Below are 24,637 nucleotides of genomic sequence, written 5' to 3' on the forward strand. Positions count from 1 at the left end.
TGCCTGACATCTCTTTTCCAACTGAAACTATTTTCTTTCCATTCTTATTTCATGAAATGGTGGTTCTCTGGTGTCATCAATATGCCATTGTGACCCCTAAACTTGAGATCTAGTCCCAGAAGCTAGGCAGGCCACCACTTCTAAACCCTGTGGTGGGTGCCCACAATCTCAGCATGGTGCATCTTGGTTTGCATTTCCTCTGTGTCTAAGACGCTGATATAATTTGGACACTCTAACCTAGTGTATTGGGGTAGAAGTCAGGCAGTGTGGGCTGGCTGCATTTCAGGGGTAATGAAACTCTGAACATTGTTATAATGAAGGATCTGAGATACCAGCCTGTGTTTTTATTGCCATGAAACCTTCTGGGTAGGGCCTTTTCAGTCTTTGGTTTTATATCGGCATCTCTGTATTGAAACAGTGTGATAGGGTCCAAGGACACGAGAGCTGTGTCTTTCCTGCCTTCTGATGGGCACACGCAGGCAGTTAATGTGGTTCTCAAAGCAAGGCTTTGCCATCTGCTAGCTGGGAGACGAGGGCAGCTTGCTTAGCATGAAAGGTTTCATGCTAAGAGGTTTCAGGTGACACAGCCCATGACCGCTGAATAGATCATGCAGGCCCAGTGTGAGCGGCTCGGGAGGTAGGGTGAGGGTACCAAACTCGGGGCTTCAGAGAGCTTTTGTTGTCTAAGTACAAATAAAGGAAATCACACATAGGGCACGTCTTTGGGGCATATCACACAACCCAGGTGCATGGCCTTTATGAGCCCTGGTGGACCAAGGACACAGGGAGAGCGTCTGGCTGGCCATGTCAGGAAAGAACAGGCCAATAGAACTGAACCAAGAAAAAACAGACTTCTTCCTTCCAGCTTCCAGATGGTTTGATGTAACTGATACTCATGAGGTGGACCCACCACAGTGATTTACTTGAGAGTGTAAGACTGTCCCCTTCACACCTGATAGCTGATCTGTCTTTCCGGGGTGATGGTGGCACACCAGGTCTGACTGTGTGGACCAGGCTGGCCTCGAACTCACAAAGATCTGCCTGCCTCTGTGTCTGCCTTCCTGAGTGCTGGGATTAAATACATGAACCACATGATTTTATGGGTGGGTTTTGTTGTTGTTTAACACTACAAACTCAACAAACAGGAAGTTAGGGCTGACTGTGAGTGGGATCTGAGGCCTCGTCAAGGAACTCTTCACATCCTTTCTTTTTTTTTTTTTTTTTTTTTTTTGGTTTTTCGAGACAGGGTTTCTCTGTGTAGCTTTGTGCCTTTCCTGGAACTCACTTGGTAGCCCAGGCTGGCCTCGAACTCACAGAGATCCGCCTGGCTCTGCCTCCCGAGTGCTGGGATTAAAGGCGTGCGCCACCACCGCCCGGCCACATCCTTTCTTTGGTTCTTCCATGCATCATGACTGCTGTATTTCCTAACCAGAGCTGATGTTATCAAGTCACACTGGGCCATTTACAGAATACTGTCTGTGTCATGCATCACTTCCAAACTTCATGTCATTCCTCAGTCGTTATGCGACACCTGCTTCTTGAGAAAAAAAAAATCTTGAAGAATCTTATTGAAGCATATGAAGAAGATAGCTTACCGGCTATTTTATTTCATGTAAAAATCATGTTTCGTGAGAAAAAGGGGAGAGGGTTGAGCTCGCCGCATACACATTCCTAGAAGTACTTTTCAGTCATTGAACTTGGGACACAGCAAATTGCTTTATACACCTCTCCCACATTGTCACCAGAATATTAAAGATGTGTTTTCAGGTGTACAATGTGGGAACTGCACAGGGGGCATTGCCTGTGCTAGGCAAGACCTCTACTACTGATCCCCAAAGTGTGTGTCTTCATCAAGGACATCCTTAAGTGAGACTGACATGCTTTTCCTTCCATAAACCACTGGTGTCACCTGCCTCAATTCATCCCTTTGGTGCCCTCAGTGTAAGTGCCAACAGAGTGAAAATGGCCAGTAACTTTTTAGCAGCACTGTGGGGGTGATATTAACCTCGGGGACTGTGGCTCTCAGCTTTGGACACCACTAGGGGCTTCGAGGGCTGTGGGTACGCCTGTGCAGATGGTGGCTTGGCGCCTGTCTGTGCCTACATGAACCAGGTCTCTGTTCCCCTGAATTTATTCTAACGGCTGGGGCACTGCTTTTGTTGGGGGCATCCTCTGTTGAAGTGTGGTGTTCGCTGAAAGTGGAACATGAACCATGGTCAATTCAGGGTTAACTCTGCCAGTAGGAAGCTCTCAGTGCGGGCAGCATGGGGGGGGTTAGTTTATCAAATGAGGGCCAGAGCCCGTGAGTCATAAGGAAGCCCGGGTTTGGCCCTGAGGCACACCAGCTGCAACTTGACGGGAATCTTCTTACTCTGGGCTTCAGAACTCTCTTACATGTAGTGAAATGTTACTTTTTGGTGTGTAAACATCCAATGATTTGGGAGCTAGGGGGTTAGCTCAGTTGGTGACTGTGCTTGTGATCCTGATTTCAATCCCCAGAACCCACATGAAAATAAAACAAAGACCGATGTTGTGGCCTGTGCTTGTACTCGCAGCCTGGGGAGGCAGAGGCAGGCCCTGGGCCCTGTTGGCCGGTCAGCCTAACTTACTTGTTGGGGTCCAGCAAGTAAGACCCTGTTTCAAAACATAAATAGATGGGCAGGGCGTAGTAACACATGTTCTTTTATCCCAGCACTCAGAAGGCAGAGGCAGTCAGGTCCGAGTTTGAGATTTGACTGGTCTATATATATATAGTGAGTTCTAAGCCAATTAGGGATATATAGTGAGATCCTGAGGGGTTTTTTGTCTGTTTTTGTTGTTGTTTGTTTGTTTTTAAGGATGGATGGCTCTGAGATTGGCCTCTGGCACATATGTGCACATGTATCTATGGACATACATATATACACAATTTAATGACCTTATGAATATTGAAAAGAGAGATTTGGGGGGATGTGTTAGAAACGTGGGGGGGGCTTCTTAACAGACACACACACACACACACACACACACACACACACACACACACACACAGCAAGCAAGCAACTCTGCACTGGACTGCCCAGTCAGGGAGAATTTTTGAATGAATGCAAGCCTCCTAAAAAGGAGCAAAGGGTGCTGGAGGATCAGAGTAACTGCCCGGCACAATTCCTACTAAATCTAGGATTCTATAATTCCATAATCCTAGTAGGCAGACAGTGGGCTTTTCCAAATCTAGGAAAATTAACTTGTACATATTAATAATGGTTCCTGAAGTAATATTATATAGCTTGAAGTCATCTGTCCATCATTCCCAGAGTAAATTTCAAATACATTATTTTAGTTGATTAACATTTTTTAGGCTGCTTGGAATGTAGACAAAGTAAACAAATTTAGTAGTATCAAAGAATCTTCAAAGGCAATAAAAAATTAGGTATTTAATTTTATTTTATTTTGGGGGGTTCTCAAATGTTAGTCTTAAGACTCTCCTGGGGAACATGGGAACATGTATCTGTAATATTCTGCGTGAGAAATGGGAAGTATGTGTTCATCAAAGTGCGGGCTTGTGGTTCTCAGCGCTGGGGATTCTGGTTCTGTGAGTCCTGTGGTTAGTTACTATGGCACTGGCTCCCCACCCTGGTTGCACATCAGTCACCTGCTGCTGACCTTGTTAAAAGTTCCCATGCTTTCTTCAATCCCTAGAGCCTCCCGCCTTACAAGGTCTATGAGGGGTTAAGTTAAGGAACCCTACAGGTTATAAATCCTACACAGGTGCTCTGGCCGTGCCAGCCAGGGCAAGGAGCCATACTGTACCAGTAGCCTCGGACCAGGGCAGTAACCGTCCCTTGTCCTGAAGTAAGCTGGCTCCTGGGAGCATCCAGAGGCTGCTCCGATTTCCCTCCAATGATACCCACCACTCTTTCTGAACAGGGGAAGATGGAAGGGTTGGAAAAGCAGATTCTGAATCTAAACCAGAAGAAGGACGATCTGCTGGTGGGCTTGAAGGCCGCTGTACTGAACCTTCACGAGCACCTGAAGCAGGAACAGCAGGAAGGAGAAGGAGAAGACCTATCCTCAGCCCCCTCGGAAGAGGGCGGAGTCCCCGAGAGGGGTGCCTCGGACAGGAAGGTAGGCGTGGCTTTCACTTAGTTCCGATCTCACATTCCAAGGGAGAGTTAATGGGTAACTTTCCACCAGCCTGAGGTATCGCTGCCCACAGTAAAGGAATTTTTTAAGTGGAAATACTCCGCTTGAGGTTGTTTACTAGTGAGCACAGGTCCTCAGGGCGTGTCTGCTCTGGACCCAACCCCGCATTCTTATACCTGAGTTGACCTCACGACACGCTTATGAAATTCCACGCGCATGTGGGAGGGAACCACCTTTGAAGTATCTGCCTTAGAATAGTAGTCACCCCATTGCAGACTCAAAAGTGGTCCAGCGTCTTTGAGCACTCTGAGTCCACATCAATGTAGTGCACTCCGGTTGTTTGGGGGTGGGACCGTGGGGATCATGCAAATGAAAAGAATTCCACAAGCGAGATGAGATGTTTGGCTAGGAGACCTGAAAGGCACAAGGCCCAGAGACTTCGGGCCGGGCAGGCGTGGGTGGACATCTTGGACAATGTAGAAAGATTTAGTTACATAAAAATGCAACGAGGCCAGGATGCGATGCTAGTCCACAGCCTGACTGCAGGTGCTCTTGTGCTGTGTCTTTTAGCTGAAGAGAGCAAGCTCCATGTCTTTCCTGCCAGTGGTCAAGGAGGAGGCGGAAGAAAGCTCTGTGAAGAGTGAAGTAAGGAAAAACAATTTTCTTTTTGTGTTTCTAAAAAAAGATTTATTATTTTTTAAATTTCAGGGGTGGGGGAGTTTACATACCCATGACATGAATAAAGGTGCCTTCAGAGGCCAGGGGGGCCTGATCCCCTGGAACTGGAGTTACAGTAGACCCCAGAATGGGTGCTGGGAATCAAACTCAGTCCCTGCAAGAGCAGTACATACTCTTGACCATCTGAGCCATCTCTCCAGCTCCCAGGAAAACAGTTTTCTTGTTAAAACTGGCTAGGCCAGATCTCTAAAGGAGTGTCAATGAAAACCTAAGGCTTTTAAAGATAATGTTGATTTGTTTAAATTAAGGCTGAAGTACTTATTCGGTTATTAGTATTGCTAAGTTTATCTAAACCCACTTTGCCACGGATGAGTGGGATAAATGTAATTCAGGGTGCCTGTTGGTGTAAAGGAGTCCTCTGTTGTGTTCAGACTTTCGAGTGCTCCCCTGGAGCTTGGAGAGGATGCGGTTTGGTGTGGGTTTTAGCCGATAATTGTTTTGCATATTTGAGATAGGGTTCTGTTTTAGAGTGGTGTCGTCAAGGACAGGCGTTGTGTGTGCAGCTAATAGAGCCGATTCTTACTGCTTCGTTGTAACTGGTTGAAGGAGACTTAACCTTGGTACCAATTTCCGTTTCATACTCGAAACACAGCGTTGCACATCTTACGCTCAGTGAGCTGGCGCGGCTCGTAGGTTATAGGACTCGGGTATGGCCACAAGACAGTTTTTTGTTCATTTCGTAGGTTAGTTCATGGCTCCGCTGTCCCACGGAGAAGACCTTTTGTCCTCCCGTGAGTCACTAGTACACAGTGTAACTGAGTCGGAGGGAAGGATGACAGGGTACTTTGTACTTCCACTTCACAGTCTAATTACATCCTTTTATGGTGGAGAAACTGCGGGACTGGAGGAGGACCCAGGGCCCAAGCTAAGAAGACACATACATGTTTTCATTTCAGACACTTACATGCTTCTGAACTGATACACGTAGAGAATTTGTCTTCAACAACAACAACCAAAAATACATGTTCATCAAGTTGCAGGAGCGTTTCTGACGAGGAAAAATTACACCATTTAAGATTACATTTACCAAAACAGATTGAATTATGAAACGACTTTGATTAATCCCCTTTGTGGGACATAAGCTTATTACTCTTTTTTTTAAAAAACAATGTATTTATTTAATATCTGTGAGTGCTCTATCTGTATGTACAATCTTATGCCAGAGAGGGCAACAGATCCCACTATAGATGGCTGTGAGCCACCATGTGGTTGCTGGGAATTGAACTCAGGACGTCTGGAAGAACAGCCTGTGCTCTTAACCACTGAGCCATCTCTCCAGCCTCATGCTTATTACTCTTTAGTAAAGAAAATTATGGGTTGTTTTAGGCTCAAGAAAAGCATCCACCTTTGGAGTCGTGATTTAGTGCAAGAAGTATATGGAACCTGGGGTAGGGGGAGAATAAGGCCTGTGGCAAAATCGCCCGATAGGTTGAGTCTTGTTTGAAGGAGCCGAGTAGGGCTCCAGCTGTGGAAAGGAACTATTTCCCTTTGCTGACCAATTGACCACTGTCTTAGGATGGACATAAGAGAACGGAGCCGCCCTGTGCGTCCTGGTCTCTTCTCTGGAAGCACAGCCGGGACCTGGAGGAGGAGGATGGGGCGTCCTCATCCTCCGCCACCATCGTGCAGGTAACTGGGGGAGTCACCGTGGGGGTTGTCAGAGCCCCTTATTGCCTGAGTTTTCTTCCCATGCTCCTCTTTGTTCGCCTTGCCCTCAGCATCTCCGAATCTTCAGGATGGCCTCTAGGAAGACTAAAAATAAGAGCTAGCAAATCAAAGGATTTGTTTGAAAGAATGATCAGATCAGGACATGCTTCTGGCACATCTTTTTTTTATGAAATTGTGCATACTTGGGACATACAGCACGATGCTTTGAAATACAGGTACACTGTGAAAATGCTAAATCAAGTTCATTCATATAGGCATCACCTGACATATCTATCATGAGTATATATGAGAACACTTTAAAAATCAATAATTTTTAAAAGTTAATACTGTGTGGTTATTCAGAGTTGCCTTTCCTTGCCTAGTCTGTCCTTCCTTCCTGCCTTCCTTCCTCCCTTCCTTCCTTCCTTTCTCCCTCCCTTCCTTCCTTCCTCCCTCCCTCCCTCCCTCCCTTCCTTCCTTCCTTTCTCCCTCCCTCCCTCCCTCCCTCCCTCCCTCCCTCCCTCCCTTCCTTCCTTCCTTCCTTCCTTCTGAAAAGCTTCTTATACACACATGGTTGACATACTCTCACACAGGTACACGCCCACACACATAACCATAATAAGGTAAATAAGCCTTTTTCAAAACACCACAGCAAAAAGCCTTTGAAAGCAGCATCTGCAATGAACTTACCGATGTCCCTGACTTGAGAGCGAGCAGGCGATCCGTAATTGAGCCGCTGAGGAAGAGAGGGGCCCCCTGGCAGCAGGGGAGAGCCTGGCCAGGAGCTGATTCTTCTCTCCACAGGAGGCGGATGGGAGAATTAGCACCTGTGACAGCTCCATGGCACACATTATCGCACCAGACTCGGGAAGCACTGCGCAAGGCCCAGAACCTTCCCCGAGGCCCAGCCGCACAGCAGAGGTAAGGACCCTGCCTGTCAGTCGCAAGCCTGCTGCTCAGACTCCCAGCCCGGCAGCACCCACAGTTGCCCACTGCTATCCGACTTCTGCGATGCTTTGTGTGCTGAGCCAGGAGCCCCCTCGAAGGCCAGCATCCACTATCCCACTGCAAGTTTTACCATCTGCTATTTACATTTCCCACTTGTCCGTCGGTTGTCAGCCTGAAATAGTTGTTGCGTGAACGACTAAGTGTTTATTCTGTACGTACAACACACGGAGACGGAGAAAATGGAGAATTGCACATTATTGATGAAGAGCCTGTTCAGAAAAGGCATTTATGGTCTCTGTTGCTTAATCGTGAGATTATAAGAGGCAAGTTAATACCTACGTTATATTTGCAAAGGAGGATCAGATTCCGAGGGTAAACTACAGGAACTATGTAAGAGAATAAGGAGTCACCGCAGAACGTTCCCTTCCAACTTCCTAATTTGAAACCCACCACACTCCTTAAGAAGGGTTGCTGCAGGGCGCTGTTCCTAGGCCAGACCTGCTGCTGGAGTGGACCTGCCGTTCCAGGGTCTCCCTTCATAGCTCCCGAAGAGACCCAGGGGCTTTTGCTGTGGTTGGTTGGTTTGTTTTCTTATGGGGAGGTTATGCTTACATGTCTTTTCCCTCAGTCTTTTGTCTTCTCTTACAAAAATGAACACTGGTTATCAAATTATCATTCCTTTTTGCCCCTTTTCCAGTCATCCTCCAGCTCTCTAACAGTATTGTCCAGCAAGGTGACAGACGTCGGTGGGGTAGACTCACTGGCAATACTTAGCATAAGTCCAGGAAGATTGTTGGGCGGCTATTTTATGGTTGATTTTGCAAGCCAGAATTGGTCTGGGTTTTTTGTTGGGTTGATTTGGTTTTTAGATTTATTTATATTTATTTTATATTTATTTTACATATGGGTGTTCTGCCTGCATGTATGTCTGTGCACCACATGTGTGCAGTGCCCTCGGAAGTCAGAAGAAAGCGTCAGACCCACTGAAAATGGGAGTTACAGATGATCGTTAGCCACCGTGTAGGTGCTGGGAACTGAAACTGGGTCCCCTGCCAGAGGAACAAATGCTTAGAAACACTGAGCCTCCTCTCTGGCCCCTGGTCTGTTCTTTTTAAGACAGTTAAAAATGGTAGGTAGGGCCAACAGGATGGCCTAGTGGGTAGGTAAAGGTGGTTCCAGTACAACCTGGCAATGTGAGTTCAACCCCCTAAACCCATATAAAAGTAGGAGAGAGCCAGCTCTGCAGAATTCCATACACTTCCTAATTCCATACACTTGCTGTGGCATGTGTACCCTCCACAATCTGTGTGTGTGTGTGTGTGTGTGTGTGTGTGTGTGTGTGTGTGTGAGAGAGAGAGAGAGAGAGAGAGAGAGAGAGAGGAGAGAGAGAGAGAGAGAGAGAACCTATATTATAGATAATAGATATACGGACCTTTTATATATATGCATGAGTGACTACAGCTTTGACTATGTTTAGCTCTAGTAGAAATTATGCTTAATGTGTACCTCTCTTGGTATGGTTACTCTGTAAGGTTTTTTTACCCTGAACATGGCACCACTGAAGAGAAAAAAGGGAAAAGAACAGAGTACCGCAAAATTGAGGGGATCCTTGCAGTGACCCACACACTGAGGTTTTTTACATTATCTTTCTTAATCCACACACCAGCCGTGTTAGGTAGCTACCACTGTTAACCCACTTGACAGATGGAGATGTTGAGGCTTAAAGCCAGTAAGTCTCCAGGTCCTTATAGCTACTAAGTGTCAGGGTTAAGTTTGAGTCCGGCTCTTTATGCCTCCTGATACAGAATCTTGAGTGTTTAACTATGTGGCTGAATGACTGTCAACTGTGAATTAAATGCTTCTGTTTTCTCCTTAGCAGAGCTTCTAGGGGGGCTTTGGTTGGTTGATTGGTTGGTTGGTTGGTTGGTTAGTTGGTTGGATTCTTGGTTGGTTGGTTGGTTGGTTGGTTGGATTCTTGGTTGGTTGGATTCTTGGTTGGTTGGATTCTTGATTGGTAGGTTTCTTGGTTGGTAGGTTGAATTCTTGGTTGGTTGGTTGGATTCTTGATTGGTTGGATTCTTGGTTGGTTGGTAGGTTTTGTTGGTTGGTTGGTTGGTTGGTTGGTTGGATTCTTGGTTGGTTGGTTGGTTGGTTGGATTCTTGGTTGGTTGGGTGTTGTTTTGAGATAAACTTGCTGTATATCAGGCTGACCTTGGATGTGCTGTGTTCCTGACTCAAACTCCCCCACACTCAAATTCAAAGTGCTAGAATGGTAGGCTTACACCCCCACACCCAGATCATGATAGGTTCTTGGAAAAGAGAAAAACCAGTTAGATGTCACCTTTGACCACTGCAGGGATAGGCCTTTGGTGACTTCAGAGTTCTTCTTTTTCCTGCCTGGAGCCCTTTCCATCTCATTGGCATACACCCCCACACACACCCCAGAGAAGGATAGTTTGGAGCTCCACAGAGATGGCAGTCTATGCCATCCATTATATATCAGCCTCAATCTCTTATTTTAGAAGTTAAGCACTTTGGCCAGGTGTGGTGGTATTGTGTTCCCCAAAATATCGTGTATCTTAATAAATTTATCTGGGGTCAGAGAACAGACAGCCACTAGATACAAAGGCTAGAAAATGGTGGCACTCACACCTTTAATCCCAGCACTTGGGAGGCAGAGGCCGGGCGGATCTCTGTGAGTTCAAGGCCACATTGGAAATAGCCAAGCATGGTGACACGCCTTTAATCCCAGAAAGCCAACCTTTAATCCCAGGGAGTGGTGGTAGAAAGCAAAAAGATATATAAGGTGTGAGAACCAGAAACTAGAGGCATTTGGCTGGTTAAGATTTTGGCTGGTTAAGCATTCAAGCTTTTGAGCAGCAGTTCAGCTGAGAGCCATTGGGATGAGGACACAGAAGCTTCCAGTCTGAGGAAACAGGACCAGCTGAGGAAATGGCAAGAACTTTTAGATTCCTGCTACAGCCAGGTGAAAATTACAGTACTCCCAATAAAATTCTGAGTCATTTCTGACCCATATTTCATGAAAATAAATATTCAATACAGAAATCTATAACTCTAAGTCATATGTTAGATCTACATGTGTGCTGTTAGGCATTGTACTTCAGGCAGTTAGTGATGTTATGAGATGTGTGAAAGATGTGCAGGTATTTTTAGAATTGAATGAAATATTAATGGATAAGTTTAAAGGGGATTTTGACATGAAAGGTAGTGATAGCCAGAAGATGAAACGTGCAGATTAAGTGCAGCCCTTTCCCATAGGTCAGAACTTCTCAGCTTCCCCTCAAGACCCTTCTGTGCCCGAGATTTTACTCAACCTGGGTACACAGGTATATGACATAGGTATGACATCAGATATTTACTGATAATAAATCACAAATTTATTTTAAAACAGTTCTTTGGAGAGGGAAGAGACGGCTCAGTAGGTAAGAGGTCTTGCTGAGCAAGCGGAGGACTTGAGTTTCCATCCCTCACATCGACATGAAAAGCCAAGTGTGGCTTCACTGGCTTGTAACACTGGCACCGGGAGGGTGAAGCAGGGGGATGCCTGAGGCTGCTAGCTTCAGCTTAGCTCCTACTTCAGCGAGAGACCCTGCCTCAAGGGAATAAGATGAAGAGTGATGAAACGGGACACACCCAACTCCTCCTCTGGCCTCTGCACCACACACACACACACACACACACACACACACACACACACACACACCAAAATTAAAAAAAAAAACAACCCACAGTTCTTTGGTATGCATATAGTTTTGCCATTCGTTAATAAAATAGTGAAAGCAAATTTACATGCTAGTGAAATTTATAATACTTGATTGTTTTTCCATGAAAAAGTGCATCTTGGGCTGAGCCCTGGACTCTGCAGGATGCCGAGTGTCTTCCCATTTTTCACAGATGATATTTTGATTTCATCATAGTCAGTGCCGTGGTCTGGTATGCAGCTCTTTCGGTAAAATACTAGATTAGTGTGTATAAAGCCCCAAGTTTGATTCCAGTACTTCCCGAAACCTTCATGTTGGCACACACTGTAATTTCAGCACATGGAAGGTAAAGGCAGGAGGATCAGGTGTTCAAGGTCATTCTTAGCTACAGAGTAAGCTCAAGGCCAACCCGAGTTACATGAGACTGTTTTACAAGCAAAATAGAGCCTACAGAGACGGCTTGCTGGGTGGAAGTGCTTGCTGGACAAGCATGAGGACCTGAGTTGAAATCCTCAGCCACTATGAATTTGTTTTTAAGGCGTGGCTGTACATACCTATAGCCCCAACGTGGGGAGGCAGCAACAGGCAGCATCAGCCAGCCTAGCCGAAATGGCAAGTTTCCACTGGGAAAGCCTGTCTCAAGGCAATAAATCAGAGAATAGTAGAGAAGACCCATCATCCTCGACTGTCCTCTATGTGCATATGCATGGGCTCTCTCTCTCTCTCTCTCACACACACACACACACACACACACACACACACACACACACACACACACCAGGAGATGTACCTGTGTGGGTTTATAGCTGAGTCTTTGATCCACATGTCTGGTCTGGAGTAGTCGTAGTACAGTGTTGTATTTGTTATTATGGCTCTGTAGTATAACTTGAAGTCAAGAATGTCCATGTCATTCTTTTTGCTAAGGATTGCTTTAGCTATCTGGGGTCTTTTGAGCTTCCAATATGAATTATGAGATAGTATTTTCTTTCTTTTTGTTTTGTTTTTTAAGGCTAGCATTGGAATTTTGATTCCTGGTTTCCTTGGGGCTTTTTATCATGAATGGATTTAGATTTTGTCAAAAGCCTTTTCTGAATCTACTAAGATGATTATGAGGTTTCTGTTTTTTAATGTATTCGTGTGATTTATTATGTTTTTCTGTTGATTTGTGTATTTGAGCCATCCCTGCATCTCTGAAATGAGGCAAACTTGATCACAGTAAGTGATGTTTCTAATGTGTTCTTGAATTTAATTTGCAAGTATCTTACTGAGATTTTCTGTACCTGTGTTCATTAGGGAAATTGTCTAGAGTTTTCTTTTTGTTTTGCTGTTATTTCTGTCTATTTTAGTATCAGGTCTTTAATACTAGCTTCATAAGAAGATCTTGGTGGCATTCCTTATGTTTCTGTTTTTGGATTCATTTGATAAGCATTGATATTAGTTCTTCCTTAAAGATCTGACAGAAAGCACTGACGCCGTCTGCCCAGGAGTCTTTAGCTCGGAGACTTCTTTTTGGTTTTTATTGCTTTCATCTCACATAGAGCAGGAAATGAGATGAAAACAGTAAAAACAAATATATATTTGTTTCTCTCTCTTTGATTTGGCTAAGGTTTTTGTCAGTGTGGTTTAAATCTTTTCAAAGAGCGACCTTTTGGTGCTGGAGGGATGGTGCAGCAGTGAAGGGCACACACTGTCCGTCCTTCCAGAGAACCTAAGTTCAGTTCCCAGCACCCATGTGGGACATCTCACAACCACTTGTAGCTTCAGCTCCAGTGAGATCCACCACCTCTGGTCTCTTTGGGTGCAAATGCACATGCCCACACAGAGACCTACACACATACATACGGTATGTGTGTGTGTGTGTGTGTGTGTGTGTGTGTGTGTGTGTATATATATATATGTGTGTGTGTGTGTGTGTGTGTGTATAATTTTTAAAAATATATTTTTTATTTTAATTAATTAATTTAAAATTTTATTTAATAATTTTATGTTTTTGTTCATTTCCATTTCATTAATTTCTGTCCTGATCTTAAGTTTCTTTATGCATACTGATCACTAAGTTATTTTAGATCTGTCTGGTTTTTTAATGTAGGCAATCATAGCTGTAAACTTCTTTTTTAGGCCTGCTTACCTTATAGCTCATAGTTTTGTGGGTTTTTTTTTTTTTACTTATGTCATGTTTTGTTTTCATTTGATTCTAGAAATTTTTTAAAATTTTCTTCTTGATTTTTTTGATGAACCACGCATCATTCAGTAGTGTGTTCCAGATCCGTGAGTTTGCGTATGTCCCAACACAATACATACAGTTCACGGATGCTCTACTTTAACATATGCTGAAGAATAATGGCAGGAAAATATTAGAGGTCTTTGTTTTCCATATTCCAGAAAGTCATAAATCAAGGCAAGTTTAGAATACATTGGTGAGAGCGTCAGAGAGGTGCTTACTGCAGATGGGGAGAGAGGCTTTTCTGTGGGCCTCACATGCTGTCTGAAGACACTTTTTGTTTGTTGGAAGCTAGTGGTCTGCTAAGTTACTAGGTTTCAGAAAGTTTGTATCTGTTAGTTACAGGGTGATGGTTCCAACATAGAGGCAGGCAAAGGATGGCTGTTGGGGGAGAGGGCAGCTAAAGGTAGCCTGAAATCAGTGAATTAGCCCAGGCCCTGCAACATTCCAATCTCTAATCAGTCAGTGGTCTCAGCAGACAGCTTCTTTCCAGGAGTTCTGGGTCATGTTACGTTCCTATAAGAGCAGAAAACTTTGTACAGTAAAAATACGGAATTTATACCATCCAGTGGTGTTGAATCTGTGCCAAGGTTTTTGGGGGACATTTGTTGGTGTTGCATGTGGTAACAACATGCACGTTGTAAAGTGCATATTGTGTGTTCCTGAACTAAGGCTTCAGTGAGATCACATGATGCTACCTGGGTCGTATGTATTCTAAAGGTGCATATGTGGAAACCAGAGGACAGTTTTTGAGAGTTTGGTCCTGCCTTCCACCTTGTTTGGGTTTTGTTTCTTTGCTTGTTTGTTTAAAGCCAAGGGATGGGGGCTTTGATCAGTAGAGAAACATTCGGGGTGGCGGGAAGTTGTCCAGCTTCTACATTGTTGAAGCTAGGCTCTCTGGGCCATTAGCTTCCCACCAACCTTCCTGGAAGATTCCATCTTCCCCCTAAGAGTGCTGGGATCACAGATTCACACTGCCGCATCCAGCTTTTTACGTGGGGTTTGGGGGTCAAACTCAAGTCATCGGGCTTGTGAGGCAAGCATTTTTACCCACCGAGCAGTCTCCCTACAGCTTCATTCCATGTTTGACTTGTTGTTGTTGTTTTTTTGTTTTGTTTTGTTTTATTTTGGTAGTCCTATGTTCAGAAATCTTTTATGTTGGTGGATTTCTCATAACACATATCTTGATTTGTTTACAAAGCCAGGGTTTGGATCAGTGACATGCCAAATCAGATGTCTTACTTGGATGGCAAAGAGTTTGTGAAACTCTGGGAAAATATGGATTTGTACGTTGCAAAGCAGAGTGAAATCAAGGATTGCATTATAGTTCTACTTAGGTGTTGGCTCTGGCAGTTTAAGTAGACTCTTAAAGCAAAGCCTGTGTTTCCTCATCTGTACATGGGAATAGAGGAGTATGTGGATCTGGTTTTGGTACCACATTCATTAGGAATAAGTAATACCAATAAAAGATAGGAATCTTTCATTTCATTATCAGAGAGCCTACAGAATTCTTAATTAAGAGGAAACATTTGTGGCAACATTTTTTAACCAACCTCCACCTCCCCCACCTCCTACTCCCCACCCTCAAATGCCATATATAAAACATTCACTGAAATGATTTCTGCCATCAGGGTTTAGGGCTAACAGATAAAGCAGAATTACTGTTTCAAAAAGTTACTGAGGACTCCCTAATAGGTTTTCTGCTGCCCATAATAGATTTCTCTGCCAACGAAATAAACCAGAATTAGAAAAATGTAACAAGAGGTTTATTTGAGCAAAGCCACTCCCGGGTGAGTTCTCCAGTCCCGGGTGAGTTCTCCAGTCCCGGGTGAGTTCTCCAGTCCCGGAGATCGAGGCTGGAAAAGCCACGCCCACAAATGAAAGCAGGGAGATTATATAGGTTGTAGGTGAGGGGGTGATGATGCGTCCTCCACAAACTGGGTTTGTGCCCAAGTGTGGTCAAAAGCTGAGCACTTTAGGTGGGGACTTGGACAGCTGGCAGCTTCAGGGGAGGAGCCGCCAAGAATTCAGAACTAGGCTTTTTGGCGCCTTTTCTTTCTTGGAGATCTCTCTGAGAGGGTGGGGTTTGGAGAGAGAGGAATGGGGCTTTCCAGATTATGCAGAGGTGAGCTAGGGGTTCCAACGGAACACTAATGATTTGAAGATCACAGAGCCCCGCGACCTGGTACTGGTGGCCTGTGTCCAGGTCTGCACTTCTCGGAAGCACTGTGGTGGGATGGGAGGCTATGAACTGATTACCATCCCTAGGCTCAGGGTTCAGAACTTACACACACACACACACACACACACACACACACACACACACACACACACACAGGTATGGGGGAGCACTACTCCATGAGAATCCTGAGGCCACTTTCAACTCTTCTGGGGTTGCATGTAATTGGTTTTTTCCTTCTATCCCCACCCCCACCCCCTTTGGATTCGTTTCAGGTTTAAATAAAGGGCAGATTAGTCATCCAGGTTGCTCACTTCCTCATTAAGTGAAAATAGTAAGAAAGCAGGAGAGCTTAATACTGCCACTTAGAATTACGGCCTGCCAGAAGTGGTCAAATGAAAAGTTTAAGTAAATTAAGAAGACGGCTGATAACTTAGTTATTACAGATGCATCAGTTGATATTGACAGATGATGCCAGCAGAAAAAGAAGATCTCACAATCTTTGCCTCTAAGGTATAGTCCTACCTCCAAACTAGGAAATAACGAATCAGTTTCTTTTATGTAACTAATCAGTTATATAACTAATCAGGCTCGAAATTGACGTCTGACAGTAATTCCAACAGCTCTTTACCCTAACAAAGATCCCCGGAGCCCGGAGCCAGGACGGGCCTGGTGTAGGAAGCTCAGGGAACATACTGGGAGAGAAGGCCTCTTCAGAAGGTAGCCCTTGAAGAAAGCTGTGCACATAGGTAGATGAAGGCGGGAGAAAACGTGTTTGTTTTATTTGTTGTGTTGTGGTTTGGGGGGCTGAGGTTCAAGCTCAAATGCCAGGCAAATATCCTACCCTCCCCACCCACCCCCCTCCAACCCCCACCGAGGACACCCCTAGCTTAAGAAATAACATTTTACTGGAGAAGAACAACTCCTTGTGAAGTTAGTAGGAAGTCAGGAAAAATATTACCCCTCTGAAGTTAAGTTTTTGAGGTAGGGTGTTAGTTATGCTTGTGAGCAGCTCCTGTTGGAAAGTCTGGCGTTTGTCCCAAATAGTGCTTTATTAGACAGACGCTAACAAGGTTGCACACGGTCTTAAGTGGAAAATGTTGCAATTCATTCGAATTCTAATTAACACAGAATGTATGGAGAGCAGTATTTTTACAAGTCAGAATATAAATCCGTATTCCTGAAGGGATTTCTCTAGAAGGGTCAATGTCCTCTTTGAGGATTCTGGGAGAGGGTAGGTCCTACAGTGTCAGGCAAATCTACCACGTTAAAATCATCTTTACCTCCACATTGAAACTAACAAATCCATCTGGGAGAAAAAAAAATGTGCTTTTTTATTGGTAAGAAATCCAGTTGTTTCAATATATAGAGTATACATCACACTTCATTCAAACTTCACATAACACAACCAGTTCTTAACTCAATATGAGAGTCTAGAAAAGCAAAAGCCAATTTAGGGATTTTCCTCTGGGGGAGGGGAGAAAATGCTGTGTGTTACTCCACAAAGTCCGTGTCTTGACTCGAGCTGTTTTGAATAGAGGGAAGTTTAGATGAATAAAGAAAAATTAACATGCAATCTTGCTGTTTGGGAAGCTGTTACAATTGTGTGGCAGATTCCAGTTTATTATCAGCCTTGCCAGCATGCTTTGTTGTTGGGTTGTTTCTGTGTTTTTCCCAATTTCATGGGGTGCACAGCAGTGTAAGCCTTGTTTAATCATCATGTGTCATACAACTTCAAGCACTGGCCAGTTTCCTGCAGTGTTTGGGGCACACACACACACACACACACACACACACACTCACACACTCACTCACTCACACACACTCACTCACCTGTCTCTCGGGAATTGCTACTCTCCGCCTCTGTGCCCAGGAATACTGTACCTGTGTACATGCAGATTGGCTGCTTGGAAACCTGGGCCACCAGGTCACGTGGTTGTTGCTATGAGTGTGGAGGTGCATTTTTCTTTTCTTTCTTCCTCCTTCTGTCCTTCTTATCTTTTAACTGGAGGGAAGGGGCATTGCGGGCTCCTATTCTTTCCAAGCTCCAGTGTAAAAAGCCCTGGATTCCTCGCTTCTCACTGCTGGATTATCTTTGGCTTCATTTTAGGGTGCCACACCTCCCATTGAGGCTTCACCTCTGGACTTTCCTCACGAACAAGGAGCCTTTGAGGCCACAGTGGAGAGAAGTAGGCCTCAGCCTGCAGAAGTCCTCCATGTCTGCAAGACCCAGGTGGCCGAGCTGGAGCTGTGGCTGCAACAAGCCAACGTGGCGTTTGAGCCGGAAACACTAGACACAGACATGCAGCAGGTGGTGGAACAGGAGCTGGCTGGGTGCCAGGTAAGACGGCCAGGCAGGAGCTCAGGGTTTGCCTAGTCACCCATCTCCTGCCAAGATGGGGCAAATTGCTCTTAAAGCGGCAGTGTGCTTCTCCCGTGCCTCCAAACCTCCCATTTATTTTAGCCTCGGCTCATCGTTTTCGATGTCGAGTCTTTGAAATTCTTTGTGCAGTCAGTCCCTTGGAGGGGACAGAAGTGAATAACAAACAGACCAGAGTCCAGAATCCAAAACCAGCCCCAACGTGTTAACTGTGAGCGTGGACCAATCCTCTTTTCAGCCTTCTTTTTCTCCTCCAGTAGAGTAGGTTAGCGCACGGAAATCTTGTCCGGGTGGAAGGAGGTGAGCTCACAGGGTCTGACACTAAACTGTGCCTAAGATCTGCTATTGCTTTGAATCTGTAATCGCAAGATTGTGAATAAATAATTAACTCATCAGAATGAAACTAAACGTCATCATGTGCAAGAGTCCACAGACCAAGTAGAAGAGCTTTGTGGCCGTGTATAGCAGGAGTTCTCTGAGTCTGGGAAGAGTGAGAATGTCAGCTTCCTTGTCTGAAGTCACTCCAAGGATAGCTTGCCAGCTCAGCCCAAAGCCTGCCATCTCTGTGTCTCTCCAGGGAGGACCCACAGCCTAGTTACCGTCAAAACAGCAGAGGCTTGCTGGCTGTTTATGGTGGCCTCTCCCCAGGCTGTGTCCAGCAGACCAGCCTTAACTTCCTACCAGGGATGAAGACATGTCCTGTCTCAGTGTCTCTCAAGGCACTGGCCCTGCCGCCAGAAGCTCTTTCTGCAGGAACCTGTCCTGTGGTTGGGGTGGCCAACTCCACTGGAGGTGGGCCACCTCCCTTCCCTCAACCCGGAACTACCTGCAAGGGGAGGAGACTGGACTAGGGGTTGTCCCGATAGGTCCGTCTGCTCGGACACTGGCTTTCTGGTTGGCCTCCCCAGTGTTGAAGTTAAAACCCAGCAACAGACCGGAGCAGCCCAAAGTTGTACCCCAGGTGTCCCCAAGCTCCCTAAGGCTATCCGATACCGATTTGCTACCAACCAGGTAGACCTCATGCTCATGGCTTGGTCACCACCAGCATGCTGTTTTGCATCCATTTTGAAGAGTGAGGGACTCTGCAAAGACAAGACGTGCCCACCAGGTGGCAGTAGCACCCAACAAGCCTGCTGTGGGCAGACTTGGCAGGACCTTGAGTCTGAGGAGCTAGGAAGTTCTTCCTAGAGGTTAAAGGTGGAGGTGGGGAGCGTGGATTCTCAGGGGGCTTAGGCATCTACATGATGTCCCAGCATGATGGAGAGACTAGATCAGAGGACAGCAAAGGCATTTTATAGACTAGTCTTCCCCGGGGCAGAGCTCACAGGTGGAGGATGCGGTTTTCAGGTTCTAACTGGCTGAAAATATGCTTCATTTGAACTGCATTTAAAGATCACTGGTTATATAAAAATTTGGTTTTGGCAATGGTGGGCTTTGAACCTGTTCAGTCAGTAGGTAGAGGGCTTGCTCCGCACGCGTGAAGTCCTGCGTTCACCCTGAGCAAGGGATGACCCACGTGTGGCATGTACCTATGATCTCAGCAATTAGGAACAGAGGCAGGAAGATCAGGAGTTCAGGCTCATCCTTGGCTACATAGTGAATTTGTGGCCAGCCTGGGCTACATGAGCCCCTGCCTCAAAACAAACACACAAAATATGTGAATTAAAATAGCAATTTTGTTATTCTTAGTTTTACATTCATAAAAGTTATAAGATCCTGACAAGATTAGAAAAATTGATCCTCTCGTATCTGGTAGTTTTGTCTGATTGAATCAACAGTTTGGAAGGTTACTTGGGAGAATATAAAATGTTCTTTTCCTTTGATTTAATAATGCCTTTAAAACAAAGCAAAACAAATGAAAAACCAGGGTCTTGCCATGTAGCCCAGGCTAACCTGGGACTCACAGAGATCTGCCTGTCTCTGCCTCCTAAGTGCTTACTCAGAAAAAAAAAATTTAAAGAGGAAGGAAGGAAGGGAAAGAGAGGGAGAGAGAGAGAAGGAGGGGAGGGGAGGGAGGAAATGATAAAAATAGAAAAAAAATTTAAAGAAAAAAAATGTGGATCAAAGACAGGTGGATCTCTGAGTTCAAGGCCAAGCTGGTCTACAAAGCGACTTCCAGGCCAGCCGAGACTACCTAGTGAGACCCTATATCAAAAACAGAAAAGAAAGAGAGAAAAATATTGTTCCTCCAAGAATAGGGGGCTGGAGAGGTGGCTCAGCAATTAAGAGCACTATCACTGGCTACTCTTTCAGGGAACCTGGGTTCGATTCCCAGCACCCACATGGCAGCTCACAACCGTCTATAACTCCAGTCCCAGGAATCTGATTCCCTCTTCCGATCTCTGAATACACTTAGTACACAGATAGACTTGCAGGCAAAATACCCATACACATAAAAATAATAATAATAATAATGAAACTTAAAAGAAATCTTTAAGGTGATAGCAAAGTGACAACATCATTAATTGGTAAACTGAAGATCTGGAAACGGTTAAGCAACCAGGAAGCTAAGCGAGTCGTGAAATGTCAGTTTGCGGCTATTGAAATGGTCGCTGGGAAGCATCAGTTGTAAACATATAAAATATTTGCATAAAACCACTACATGGGTAAGCAAGCCAGCATACAGTTGTGATTGCCTTTGTGAACAGCCACCCCAAAAGCTTGGAGTGCATACTGTTGAAGCTCTGAAGAACCCAGAGGGATTCAATAAGTAGTTTTTTGGGATAAAGGGGTTGTAAGATATATTACCGGAAAATCTGTTTGGAGGTAGAGTGTTTCTTTAACTGAACTTAGTCTCAGGTCTTAGTCTCAGGTTTAGTTTTGTGCCAGTGGCCTTGGTGCTGGAATGTGAGGTGTGCACAAGGCTGCTGACCCTGTGCCCAGCCAGTTGGCATGGTTGCATGGACTCCTGAGCTTTAAAAGAGTATAGGAATCTGTTGAGGAGGCATGCAAAGAGCCTGACTTATTGGGAAATGCACTTTCTGCGGCCAAATTAATTTTAGACTCTTGTGTAGATCTGTAGTTGTTTTTTTACTCTTTACTCTTTGGGGGGTGGGCACCACCCAGCTTCCAAAGAATCACACTTGGGATCTTTTTTTTTTTTTTGGTTTTTCAAGACAGGGTTTCTCTGTGTAGCTTTGCGCCTTTCCTAGGACTCACTTGGTAGTCCAGGCTGGCCTCGAACTCACAGATATCCACCTGGCTCTGCCTCCTGAGTGCTGGGATTAAAGGCATGCGCCACCACCGCCCGGCTCACACTTGGGGTCTTATTCTTACTTATGAATGCCTGGCCTTAGCTTGGCCTATTTCTAGCCAACTTTTCTTAGCTTAAATTTTCCCATCTACCTTTTGCCTCTGGGCATTTATTTATTTATTTATTTACAGATGGTTGTGAGCCACCATGTGGTTGCTGGGAATTGAACTCAGGACCTCTGGAAGAACAGTCAGTGCTCTTAACCTCTGAGCTATCTCTCCAGCCCTGCCTCTGGGCTTTTATTTTTCTCTATTCTATATACCTTTCTTTACTTCTTACTCCATGGCTTGCTGTGTAGCTGATTGGCTGGCCCCTGATGTCCTCCTCTCCTTCTTTTCCTCCTCAATCTTTCTTCCCAGATTTCTCCTCCTATTAATTCTCTCTGCCTGCCAGCCCCGCCTATCCTTTCTCCTGCCTTGCTATTGGCCATTCAGGTCATTATTAGGCCAATCAGGTGTTTCAGGCAGGCAAAGTAACACAGCTTCACAGAGTTCAGCAAATATAACATACAAGAATACAACACATCTTTGCATCATTAAACAGATGTTCCACAGCATAAACAAATATAACACATCTTCAACTAATGTTCTACAACGTAGATCGGTTAGTTCTATCAGTCCCTAAGTATTTTATGTTCCAAATTATTCCTGTGTTCTGATCTTTTGAAGGCTTGATTGGCTTGAGGAAGAGGAGGAAATGAACATGGGGAAGAACCGTCAAATAAGTGTATGGAATTCTTTGTTTAGTTCCTTGTTTGACACTTGGGCTATAACAGAAAAGATTAGAAAGGCAGGGGGAAAATATTCAGAGTTTTCTACTTAATCTTGTGCTTGAATACCCTACATGATTTTAAGTCATTAAACCCAAAGCACATGGATTAAGGCAAAAATCCACAGAGTGAATTGGCTGATTCCTCACAATAAATCTAGAAGATGAATTCTGTCGTTTTCTCCATTTTACGGATTAGCTGAGGGCACTCACGCACGGTTCCTGAGTGAACATGGCTACTGTGTGGCCAGACTGACATTCAGACCCAGATAGACTATTTAGCATCTGTATTGTTAGCCAGCAGGAATCACTGGGCATCATAATCTAGTGTTTCTGGGGCGATTACAGGGTTACTTCCTGTAACATCTGTGCTCAGGGTTGATTTAGTTGCACCCCTGCTTTTCATCACAGAATGATGTCAAAATTTGTGTTTTTCCAAGATCCCTTCCATCCTGTGTCTGGGTCTTCTTTTATATTCTGAGGTGAAGAAAGTAAATCTCACTTATGTTGGAGAATGATACTTGTAAACTGACACCGTGGGTCAGCATTGTAGCTCAGCAGTAGGCAGCATGCTGTGTATGCACACGGACCTGGTTCAATCCCTACCCCGCCTCCTACAGTCCACTGTGGATAATGCAGGGATGTTCTCTCCTAGGCTATGCTGACAGAGATTGAGCACAAGGTCGCTTCTCTGTTAGACACTTGCAGAGACCAGGGCCTGGGAGACTGTGGAGCCACCCAGCAAGAGGCTGAAGCCCTGTCCTGGAAACTCAAGACTGTGAAGTGCAACTTGGAAAAGGTCCAGATGATGCTTCAGGAGAAGTATAGCGAGGACCAGGTAAGCGTGGGGCGGTGTGGACATTGCAGAGCCTGCCAGCAGCACCCTGGGAAGAGGTGACAGAGCAAATGCCGAGACACTGTCCTCATTAAAGAGTCATAGGACGTTAAGGCAAAAGGAGAGGATGCATGGACTTCTGGGATTGCGCTTTGATTTCACTGCAGGATTCTAGGCCTGGGTGGGGCTATTGGTGGCTGCAGGTTGGCCTGAACAGATTCAGTGAGGCTGAAGATTCTATTGATTATGAGCTCTGATATAGAAAATTTTTCATAGGGAAGGGTGTATTTTAAAGGAATTTGGGGACGCAGCAATGTGCCTTAGGGGTAAAAGAAGTTGTCTTGTAAGCTCAATGACCTGAGTTCAACCCCCTGAACCCAAGGTAGAAGAAGAGGACCAACTCCCACAAGCTGTCAACTGACTTCCACATGTTCACCATAGCACGAGAGTGCATGCATACACATGCACACGCGCACACGCGCGCACGCGCACAAACACACACACACACACACACACACACACACACGCACACACACAGAATAATAAATAAATTTAAATTTTTTATAAAATAAAGAGGAATTTTGTGACCCTGACTAGAAGATGAAGCCTTTGTAGAAAATATATAAATATAGGTAGATACGATTAACATTTTATATCAGGACTGTGTAGCTCAGTTGGTAGAGTGCTTGCGTGCATGAAGACCTGGGTTCGATCCTTACCACAGCAGGTAATCCTAGCACTGGGAAGGTGGAGGCAGGCGGATCAAAAATTCAAGGTCATCCCTTGGTAATCAAGTTTGAGATCACCCTGTCTCAAAAAAAAAAAAAAATCAAATAAATTGATAGTGCACACCTTTAATTCCAGCACTCAGGAGGCAAGTGGATCTATCTCTAGAGTTCAAGGCCAGCCTGGTCTACATAGCAAGTTCCAGGCCAACCAAGGCTACATAATGAGACCCTGTCTCAAAATAAATAAATAAATAAATAAATAAATAAATAAATAAATAAATAAATAAATAAATAAATTATAATAATATAAGCTTAATTCATAAAGACAAAATCCATTTCTAGGGTACTTTTGTTACTCATTTAGAAATATGTATTTCTACTGATCAGACTATCGTATAGTGAAAGTGCCCTCATGACATCTAAAGCATTCTGTGTTTTTAAATGAAATGTGCATCTTAGAAGTAGATCTCACTGTAGAAGATTTGTGTGAAAGCTTCTGAGTGGTTCCACTTGGGGACCCAGATTCATAGGAATGAGGGTGGCTGTGGGTACACGGGTTATATGGTCTCTGTCATCCTGAAGTTTTTCCTCTATAAAAAAAAAAGTTGCCAGGTGGTGGTGGTGCACGCCTTTAATCTTAGCACTCGGGAGGCAGAGGCAGGTGGATCTCTGTGAGTTTGAGGCCAGCCTGGTCTACAGAGCGAGTTCCAGGAAAGGCGCAAAGCTACACAGAGAAACCCTGTCTTGAAAAAAAAACAAAAAAAAAGTAAAGTAACTGGATGATGGTGGCACAAACCTTTAATCTCAGTACTCTGGAGGCAGAGACAGGTGGATCACTGTGAGTTCTAGGCAAACTTGATCTACAAAGTGAGTTCCAGGACAGCTAGGGCTGCTCAAAGAAACACAGCCTCGGAAAAAAAAAACAACAATGTGTGTGTGTGTGTGTGTGTGTGTGTGTGTGTGTGTGTGTGTGTGTGTGTGATATATATATATATTATACTTTAATTTGTAAACATAATACTACCCCTTTGGTTCTTGGGGTTTTTTGTTTGTTTGTTTTACTTTGTTCCTTAAAAATAGATAATAAATTTCTTGA

General features: G+C 44.7%; 1 protein-coding gene across 9 annotated transcripts in view; it reads left to right on the top strand.

Moving 5' to 3' along the window:
- The window catches only part of Syne2 (spectrin repeat containing nuclear envelope protein 2), a 320,737-nt gene that overhangs the window by 200,773 nt on the left and 95,327 nt on the right, over positions 1-24,637 (top strand). For all 9 annotated transcript variants that reach the window (XM_037210622.1, XM_037210625.1, XM_028876051.2 and 6 more), the window contains exons 62-67: positions 3,907-4,104; positions 4,693-4,767; positions 6,376-6,489; positions 7,312-7,428; positions 17,688-17,918; positions 22,634-22,816. In XM_037210622.1, coding sequence (XP_037066517.1) covers positions 3,907-4,104; positions 4,693-4,767; positions 6,376-6,489; positions 7,312-7,428; positions 17,688-17,918; positions 22,634-22,816 — 918 coding nt within the window. The remainder of the gene's footprint in view (positions 1-3,906; positions 4,105-4,692; positions 4,768-6,375; positions 6,490-7,311; positions 7,429-17,687; positions 17,919-22,633; positions 22,817-24,637) is intronic.

Source organism: Peromyscus leucopus, chromosome 14 (genome assembly GCF_004664715.2).
Source record: "Peromyscus leucopus breed LL Stock chromosome 14, UCI_PerLeu_2.1, whole genome shotgun sequence".
NCBI lineage: Eukaryota > Metazoa > Chordata > Mammalia > Rodentia > Cricetidae > Peromyscus > Peromyscus leucopus.